Here is a 10,378-nt window from a genome sequence, read left to right on the forward strand (position 1 = left end):
GTTCTGAGAAACTTGAGAATACTGCTAATACGACGCTGAGAACTGTTAGCGTACGAAAGCTGTTTACTGTTTGAACTAAGTTTGGCGCAGGCATGACTTCTGCTCAGAAGGATCACGTGATTCTTGGTAATCCGCTTTTCAAAGACATGACTATGAAGTGGGTATTTTTGATTCGTAATCAATAAGAGAGTTAGAGAGGACACGTAATATGTAACGAGCATACAGTTTTGAAATAAACAGTGCGTAGGTTTCTAGTAAAGCTGGATTTCCGGTGAACCTGATCATTTTACGAAAGCTTCCAGTGTGAGAGACGGTCATGAGAGAGACCACAGGGGGTCACACAATCTTTTGTTAGCAGTACATAATAGAAACCCGCCCAAGAGAAACAAAGAACGGTTCGAGTTTGTAGGGGTTCTAGATATCGAGATTGGTATCCTGTTTATAACTAATGAGGAATCATGCTTTTACCATTCTTTTTTTTAAGAAGAACGTTTAATTTGGGAAGTTGAGTTAAATGTATTACGTTTTCATATATGTTATTACGTCCATATCAACCGCAATTGAGGATTGGGACGTGTCAGTCAGCTGTGTTCTAACATTTTGACGTCTATAGGCTGTCGTTTTTACTCAAAGTTCAAGCTTATAACGGGAAAAATTTGAGACAAGGAAAAGTAAAACAGGAAGTTCGAGTTAGCTGATTGTAGATGAGTAGAAGAAGGGTCCAATCCAAGGGAAATCGGATCTTATTTCATACAGGAGGGGGTCCCAGTTAACCGGGCTCGAGTTAGCAGGGTTCTACTGTATATCTCTACTTCGCCCTAAAACTGATAGCAAACTGACCAGACCACAATAGCCTCCCTGAGGACATGTAAAATAAGAAGCCAAATTGAAAAATTGAACATAAATTGAATTATTTATGCAGTTTAACACTGAAAAAAAGCCACAGCAATTTTATAAACGATTCTTTCCTTTTAAAAACGTCTTTAAAAATACAACCGAAATACAATAATTCGACGTCGATGGTTTGCTTTTTTTTGTATGCCATTTTCTGGACCGATGTTTAAAGGGAGAAATCCAGAGGTTACCGCGAAAGAGAACGACGAAAGCATGAACCAGCTACATTAGAATGTAGGTCGTCTGTCAATACTTGGTTTCATTTTCTGCGATGGCCTACGCGCATCAACAGCTGATCGGCGACCACGAGCGGCGGCAGCTACCTTAATGTAGTCTTCATTGTCTATGTCTTGCGTATCATCATCTGGTGATGCGTCCATCTGTATCACATTAAACGAATCGATAGCAAATTTCACGACAAACAGTGCAGGTAGAGACATTTGAGATTTGGTAATGGTGACTTTTTTTATGACTAAATTGAGGTAGTGAATCAACTGCGGTTTGGAACTGAATCTCCTCAATTTTACTCTATCAGCGACAAAACCAAACCCATATGGATCTCCACGCTTTCGCTATTCTATGATAAGATGAAATATCAGGCACATTTTATCGAATTCTTAGTTTAAAAATACCAAAATAATGATTTCCCCCAAACTGAACTGAACGCTTTTGTTGCCCTTCTCAAACTTGCATATGGAAAGCTCCACTGTAGGTTATCACTAAACAGATGTGTCACAGGACCCATACGGTATGACACCCTTAATACTGAGCTCATACCGGACAGCGAATACAAAGAACATCACAAGTGTTTAGACCCGATCCTAAAAGTCCCAAACAACAAAACGCAACTGAAAAGGCAATAATAGACAGCAAGTCTCTATAAGAGAAGTACAGTACAACCTGGGGAAAGGGGTTTAGGAACATGTGCAAATACGTCAAATTGTGAGTTTCACAATCACAAATATGAATCAGCAGCCCCCCCTCCCACCACACCATGTTGAAAAGGAAGAAAAAATACGAATTTGGATCGAACGGGATACAACGGTGTAAATACCTCTGATGCTTCATCAATAGCTGGTGAACCTTGAGACATCTGCTTCTCAGCATCTTGTATCAGTTATGAAATAAGCAAGACTACAGTAAGGGAACTAGTGACCAGTGTCAGATGAATTCTCTCTAAAACTCCAAGCTAGGTGGGAATTATCGAAGAAAATTGGGCAAATAGTTGAATGTTCTTGTTGCAGAAGTGTGCCATGGTCCCTGTAAAATCCTTTCACTCCCTACTGTCTGCTATACAATTGTTACATACACACATACTTTATTGAGACTCCCTTCAACAGGATTTTCAGTCACAATGTTATGATATTGGTTTGAAAAATTTGGTAATGGATTCCCTAATTGTATTTTTCGTTACTCTCATCACTTGTCTGCTTGATATTATATTGACATTACAAGGAGAGAATTCTGTCTTGGTCACTCATAGGAGTCAAAGGCTTTAATCAAATTTGCTTGAAAGGTATGAACCTTTAATCGTTGAACATCTTGTACTACCACACTAATGCAATTTATGCTAAATTAAGACTTAAGCAACTAATGAGATACAGAGGAAGGATTACAAAATACCTATTTTCTACTAAACAAGTAAAATGATATCTTCAAAAGCAGACTAATGGTACAGTTAACATATCCAAAAAAATTAATTGAAAATTGATTTGATCTTTGAAAAAACTGAAGACTAACAGAAAATAGCTTACCAGGTGTTGTGGCCGAGAATGTCAAATTTGCCATCTGAGCAAGTGCTTCTGTCAGACCAAACTGAGTTACATCACCAACATTTTCTTCAGTCGAGTCAGAGTCACTCTCTTGGTCTCCAGTTACAGCACCATGTTTATCCTAAAGACCAAGGAAATAACAAACAAACAGGAACACTACCCAAATGGTTGTTTCACAAACCTTGGTTATGTCTTCCATTTTTCTGTCAAAGTTTGATTATGGGTGTTCAAGGTTTGAAGATTTATAATCAAGAATTAAATGAAGTTTGGTGATAGGCTTGGTTAGTACTAGGGTTATCAATGTCTTCTAGTTAATCAAAGCTGTAAATGGTACTTAGTGCTTGTAACTTTTGGGTACTAGAATTTCCTAATCAGCTATCCTCCACTTATCTGTCAGCAATTAGTTCAATAAAGATTATTACAGGTAAGATAAGAATTTTTCCTCTTCTTTGCATCTTACATTTCTTGCTTTTTTATGTGTCAATTATTAGCACTGTTGAGTCTAGTCACTCTGGCTTTGTTGTGAATTCTAAAATATATTTTTTTGTCCTAAATGTAAAAATTGCCTCATGAGCCAAAGGAGATGGTGTTTTGAAGTTGCTAAAAAAAAAATTAAGAAAATAACTAAGAAAACATGTTTCAGTTTAGTTCTTCACACAACAAACCTTCTCCTGAAGAAGCCTTTCCAAATAGCAGATTCTCTTACTTCTTGAGGTCATTTGAGAATACTCGGAATACATCTGACTCAACCTAAAATAATATTAAAGAACTACACTAATTCCTGTGATACAGCTAAGATAATCAGCTGTTCCTCAACTGTATAACCAACTAGAGAATGTACAAAACAAAACCAAAATTCCAAAAACTGAGAGAATCAAAGAAAGAACAAGTTCTTTACCATGTTTCACAAAGGTGCCCCCATGGAAGATCATTGAAATATGTGAATCAAAAAGCCAGTGTGTTAACCCCATGTGGGCTAACATTTCCACATTGCTCTAATAAAGCAGTTATTATACAAACATGTACTTGTACCAATATATCGTTAATAGAAAATCCTGAATCAATCCCTGGCATTTCTTAACACTTATACAGAGGTGTATTTTTATGACAGTCACTATACATCGATGTGTTTTTACCTTGTCATATTTTGCCGAAGTCGAGGTCTTGACTTGATGTCAGTTGGCATGAAGTTTGTTTTAGCTACAAGGAAGGTCAATATTTATAAGTGTTTTAATTAGTTAAGATCCTAAGATTGTAGTTTTTTTGCCTAACTTTAGCTTTCTCTAGATGTCCCTCCACTGTTGGCTTTCAGCCCTCTTGACATTTTGAACAAAAATAAATTTTAACATAAAAGGTTCAGCTAAATTGAGGATTTTTAGAGCATGGTTTTGTTAAACAACATCTAAACATTATTTAAATAATCAGACCTTAGTGTTTTGTTGCTAAAGAACACCAGGTAACCTTTCTTAACCCTTACTTCTAGATATGATTGACAGGTAACTTCTCCCTGAATAAACCACACATTATGCAGTAAACAGGTGATTAGATACTCAAACTCATTAGGTACAAGTTGTTCTGATGATGTAACACCAAGTTCTCTCAGCTAAACTAAAAAAATGTGCAGCAACGAAAAGGGAGAATTAACAAGCAGATTGTGGGAGTTAAAGGGTTAAGAGATAATAACACTCATGACTCACAGGGGTTCCAACAAACTTACTATAATGTGGGCTGAATTCTGGCTCCAAGTCTATGATTTTCTCTTTGAAAGTGATCATACTTGGGTGTGGCACTTTTGTAGGAGCAAAATTAATTCTGAAATAACCAAACAAGATGCTTTACCAAATGTGGTGGTTGCTTTTGGGAATGGCTCAGGTTTCATGGGGATGTGGATAACAGTTGAAATATTGAATTTCAAATGCTGTGTGTAATTAAATCAAGGCATGGGGGAGTGTTTTCATTTGACACATTGAAAATTAGAATTTAAAACATACAAAATACTGTATAACAAGAATGAAATTATAAATAAAAAAAGTTGTGCAAGTTAATTTAGAACTGTATTTGCTAAACCCAAGAGAGTACCAACAACAGCAAATGATTTAGCAATGTAACAGATGTCAGTCCAGCTGTTGAGAGTGTTTGGAAAAACAAAACATTTCTTCCAGGAATGCACTGATATGTCTCAGGAGTATGGGACTGAGGAAAAATCAGAGTACAGCTCCAAAAGGATTTGAACTGCAGTTGTGATAATTTTTCTATTTTGTAGGGTGTTACACTGACAAAGGCAAATTTTGAGCTCAGCCTGTCTTTCTGGTTCACCAAAAGCACAATCTTGAACTATTCATATCTATACTGACTATACTAAAGAAACCATTGCTAGCTAATTTTGGGATCCATACTACTCTAAACCTTCTCCAGTAATAAAGCTACACTCATTATCTACAATTATATCTTAAGTTCATCTGTACACTACCCTGAACTGTTGCCTGAGCCACGTGGGGCAAGTTCCAAGTGTGGAAATGCACTTTGTTGTAAATAATATCTGGGTGGATGATGGCTTTCCAGCTATAATATAATATGATTTTAAGGCAAATTTTATTCATTAAATAGGAAGGTTTTGTAGTCAGCTGAAGCTATGGTGCAAGTCACTGGCCTCTATTATACAATGATCCCTTTTGCATAGCATAAGTATGATAAGTAGTGGAGGTTAAGGCCTTGAAAGACCAGTAATTTTAGCATGAAGAGTCCAGCTGAACCGATTCCCAACCCCTTGGCAAACTCTTGGCTCATTACAGCTATACTTTAGTCTGGAATACAGCCTTGCTGCTCTATGAAAAGTAAGCTGAACAGGAAATAATTATTGTTTGCCACAAGTATTGTGTATAAACTGGTGATGTTAGTTAGTTAATAAATATGTAGACTTCCTAGTCATGTTAAATAAACATTAATGGCAATGTAAATTTTGTTAGTAATTTCAGTTGTGTTAATAAATAATGTTAGCATTCATTTGCAATTGGTATGTAAAATGTATTAAATAAACAAGTAAATTAAGTAAGAAATGTTAGTATTGTAAGCAAATTATACATAACAGTTGTTAGTATTTTTAGTGAAATAAGTAACATTATCATGGTAAGTAGTGCAGACTAAGTTATATTTCCAGTAAAAAAAAAATTTAAATGAATGTTCATTAGCAACAGCCTAATGCATGTAATAACATCTACAAAATTTCTAGATTTTGGTACTAATTGTCATTCTATACAATTAATATTCACACTAAATTTAAAACAAGAGGCTACCTAGTACATGTACCTGATCACACAAGCCATAACCATAGAAACCATAAGCAAAGGCAAGCTCTAATTGGAGATCTCCAGCATACTGTGAAAATAGAATTCATATTTTTCAGTTGGTATTTAACTCATGTCTGTCTGTACCAGCCTAATTGTCACCTGATGCTAGAAGCACTGAAATGCTTGGAATTCATTCTAAAGCAGGGCAAGAAACTTTCTTTTCAACTCACTTGTTCCTTCAGAAGAGTCACATGATAGTGCTTATCTAGATCACAAGTTTAAAATTTGTGAAAAAACCTGATAAGAATGACTACTGGGTAAAAAACAGGATTCACTTGGAATTTAATAGCCACACTTTGCATAACGTAATCAAACACATGTGACTACACAGAATTATAGTTCTTTTACTATCTGTAAGCAGCAATTATTTTTATGGGTAGCAAACATATAAATCATGTTGAAATACAGTATCATATCCTATAGTCCAAAGTCAGGTAACAAAAAAGAGGTTTTTCCCCTATTTTTGGAATCCAATCAGACAAGTGAGATTACAATTTTCCTAGACCAAATAGAAAAGTTATCTGTCCTAGTCTCATTTTGACGGCTCCAGTTTACTGCCCTGTTAACTAATCAAAGGTTAGGAAAATTGGCCAAAAATAATCTAGGAAATCTAACAGAGTATGACAGCCAAGTAGACAAACCCTAACTTAGTTTATACTTTACAATAGTCAATTTGCTTTGAGGTTAAAGTTTCCAGCAGAACTGGCACTTCATTCTCAATCCTAAATATCTTCTACTCATAAAGCCACACTATATCTATTTTTCTCAGGTCCAATCCAGTGTTTCTGGTTTACACAAGATAGCAAAGTTCATTGTTACAATTATTTTTCTCAGAAATAACCTGGCTATGAACACTACATGAAATATTTTTGCCCAAAGTTGCATATAAAAACATGTCACACAGATAAATAAAATCCAATTTTGTATAGTACAAGAGTCAACACAAAATAGCTGATTATACCTCTATCCTAATAATAACAAAGAACTTACTCTACCTTTTTTTGTCTATTCTGTAACTCAAATGTCTCCATGGACCATTGTTTCTACAAGTTAAAAATGATAAAATAATTTTACTTTTATGGCCTAAAAATCAACCTTAAATTTATAATAAATGCTGTCATTTGATCATTGCATCATAATAGATCACTGTATCTTACACAATTTGAAAAGTATGTACACTGTTCACAATGAAAAATTTCATGATATGCAAACTTATTTTTTTAATAGATACCTTGAATCACACACCTTAGCTAGCTTGTGCATGTGAAACTCAGTTTTGCCAAGAAGTTTGTGTTTTGGAATTGGCTGTAGTTTGTCAAACCCCAGGACAGCAATGTTAACTTCATTTACCAAACTTGTTGCTTTGGGAGAGACCTCAGGTAAAAATATAAACACAATGATCATTACAAATACTTATTATGAGGCTCTTGATATATCACAGTGCTACAATTAATTGAATGAACTCTTTCACTCCTGAGATCTGAGATCGTTTGTCTCACTATCTGTCATACACTTCTTTTGATGTTGGCTTGGAAATTGGTTTTGGATCAACTTAAATAATCCCTGACTGTATATATATGAAAATCATATATGTGCACTGTGGTTGAAGAAACAAATTTAGAAGCGATCCTCACAGTTATGAATACTACTTAACTAGTCATGAATAAAGGCCTAAAAAAAATTCAGGCCTGTACAGGATTTGAACCCATGCATTGGTATCACAGAGGTCATGGGGTTCAAAACTCATATGGGCCTGAATGTTTTTTCAGCCTCTATTTTCACTACTAGTTAAGTAGTATTCATAACTGCGAGGATCGCTTCTATGTTTGTTTCTTCAACCACAATGCACATAATTATATGTTTTTCATATAATTATTTACAGTCATGTATTCACCATTTAGAGGCTTTATTTGTTACCAACATAATGACCAGCTCCCAATTGGCTTGTTAGCTCAGTTGGTAGAGCAATGTACCAGTATTGCTAGGTCATGGGTTCAAATCCCATATGGGTCTGAATTTTTTCAGGTCATATTTTCACTACCAGTTAAGTAGTATTCATAATTGCAAGGATTGCTTCTACATTTGTTAAATAATCCTTTTATTGATATTTTTCTTAATTTTCATCACTTGTTTGCTTGATATGGTATTGATACTGTAATGACAGAATTTATTTTGGTTGGTTATAGGAGTTAAAGGTTTAACCAAAAGAAAGTATTCTGTTTTACAGATGATCTTATTGAGTACCGAATAACAGAAAATGAAAGTATAGATACCAGTAAAAGTACATGACTACAACAACCTGGAATTAACATGCTCACAGAATTTTGGAGAGGGAAAAATGCAGAAGAAGTACTTTAACTCATTGAAACAGATGTAGCACTTACAATAACAGAGAAATTCTTGATCTCATCCCACACCACACAGCCTTTTTTGAAAGGAAACTGTAGTGAAGTGCATTTTGTAATTAAGCCAACTGTTATTTGGACATATATTCCAAAGTGTTCAGGGGGGAAGTTTGCATCAAGGTACAAATTGCGGCAGCCAAACACATGAACAGCAAAAATACCTGTCTATAACAAACGAATTAATCAGTAATATTGTTCAAACACAAAGTTAAGTGTGCCATTGAGCAGGGCTCCAAGCTCAACTATCTTTTTTAATTTCTCCTTCTGGGGTCTTAAAATCATAAGATGATTGGCAGAAATAACTTTTTAAGTTGCCAATTAAACTCTTAGAAAATTGTTTGTCACTGTGTCTACCATAACTTTTCCCACTCTAATCAGAATCTCCCTAACTTCTCTGAGAAAAACAACACAAAACAAACATGACAAAACAGGACATTTTTTACAATACTGAACATCTTCAATGCATGGTCACCAAAATTGGCAACTTTCTCTAAAAATTTACCAACCAAGAGTTTCATCTTCCCATTAGGGAAACCAGAACCAGTAAAAATTAGAACCCTGTACAAAATGTTCACAGACATGTGTAAATTATACTCATTACTCTGCTTGTCTCATGTAGCCATCTATAAACCTTTTTAAAATTATTAGTCCAATAACCCCCTCAACTACAAATACACTCCAAGAACACCTACAGGTAGTGTTGCCTTATCCACCAAGAGAGGGTCTTTCTCTTGAGTATGGCCTTTTTTCCCACCTTCAGAACTCTTCCGCTGGCCTACAAAAAATAACAATACTGTTGTTTTTCTTCTCAATTTTTCCCATTTAATCCATACCTATCTACTAATTCTTCTATTAAATCACTGTCACATCAAATATCAGTAAAGCCCTTGGCCAAATACAAAAAAAGTGGGAGATCCAGAGGCTTATCAGTTAGAGCACTGGATTCTGGGTTCAGAGGTCTGGGTTGAAGACCTGGTCAGATTATTTAGTTATGGTCTTCGGCATGACACTTAGAGAGTCTCACAGTCTCTCTACATCCTGAGCATAATTACCAATAGATTCCATGTTGTCATGCCTCTGTGTAATGATACATGTAGGTCACAGATGTTGTCAAAATATGATAAGAACAAAAAATTGGCACAGCTGAGTGTGTCATTGATGTTCTCACCACATTTTGATGTCTTCTGTGATCTGTTACTGTACTGAGACCCACAGCAACATCACATATGCTTGTTTATATGACAAAAATGAAAAATATTGTGGTGACATCATCCGTGCATCTGTCAACAATATTCCACAACAATTTTCCCAAAGGCGAGGTGAATATTGTTGAATAATCCCAATACTGATCCCAAAAAGCAAGGGAATTATTGAACAATATTCAATGAGCCTGAGGCAAATGATTGTTTAAGTATAATTGCTCAGGTGCTTTTGAATTATGTTGTAAAATGTTTTTTGTGGGTGAAACCATTCTGGTACAATGGTTTTGATCGTATCGAGATGAGCAGCCAGTTTCCATTAAAATTTAACAGTTAAGTAAATTTCAATCAGCTCTTGGTCCACTTGAATTGTTTAGTTGCAAGCCCATCAACAATAACATGCGTCATGATTGTACTATTGATACATCCAAGAATTTGAGTTATTTTACAATTGCTCTCCCCCTCGCATTTTTAGCGATCAAGTTTTCCCTCTCGTGCCAAATCTAATAACAACTTAATGTCCCTTCTCCCCTGAACGACGAGGTTATCATGATTCATTGAAATGTTACTTTAAGACCTTACAAACATGCTTCAGAACACGTTAACCTATGATAAATTAAAACAAAGCTGTATTTAAGTGTTCTATAACCATACTTCCAAGCTTGCCGATTCCTGAAAGAACGTTGGCTGCTTCTGAGTGCATTGTTATCATAACTTTAAGAGTCAGATCTAATTCTAACTTCTCTAAACAAACGTTAATG

At 35.3% G+C, this 10,378-nt stretch overlaps 1 protein-coding gene across 1 annotated transcript; it reads right to left on the reverse strand.

Annotated features, from left to right (window-relative positions):
- Positions 1-886: 886 nt before the first annotated feature.
- Positions 887-10,365, reverse strand: LOC131787091 (cation channel sperm-associated targeting subunit tau). Its single transcript, XM_059104171.2, has 13 exons — positions 10,272-10,365; positions 9,111-9,193; positions 8,398-8,583; positions 7,259-7,387; positions 7,009-7,056; positions 5,973-6,041; positions 5,137-5,228; positions 4,384-4,478; positions 3,803-3,866; positions 3,332-3,416; positions 2,649-2,787; positions 1,949-2,001; positions 887-1,274 (listed from the first exon to the last, which is right to left on the reverse strand). Exons 1-13 carry the CDS (start codon positions 10,327-10,329, stop codon positions 1,122-1,124), a joined length of 1,254 nt encoding a protein of 417 aa, XP_058960154.2. The 5' UTR covers positions 10,330-10,365; the 3' UTR covers positions 887-1,121.
- Positions 10,366-10,378: the final 13 nt, after the last annotated feature.

The sequence above is a fragment of the Pocillopora verrucosa genome, chromosome 10 (genome assembly GCF_036669915.1).
Source record: "Pocillopora verrucosa isolate sample1 chromosome 10, ASM3666991v2, whole genome shotgun sequence".
NCBI classification, from domain to species: domain Eukaryota; kingdom Metazoa; phylum Cnidaria; class Anthozoa; order Scleractinia; family Pocilloporidae; genus Pocillopora; species Pocillopora verrucosa.

Coding starts and splice junctions, on each gene's coding strand:
- LOC131787091 (XM_059104171.2), bottom strand. CDS start 10,329: ATGATAACAATGCACTCAGAAGCAGCCAACGTTCTTTCAGGAATCGGC. Junction 3,867..4,383: donor AGAATTCAGCCCACATTATA/GTAAGTTTGTTG, acceptor CCTTCCTTGTAG/CTAAAACAAACTTCATGCCA. Junction 2,788..3,331: donor AAAGGCTTCTTCAGGAGAAG/GTTTGTTGTGTG, acceptor CTTGGTCTTTAG/GATAAACATGGTGCTGTAAC.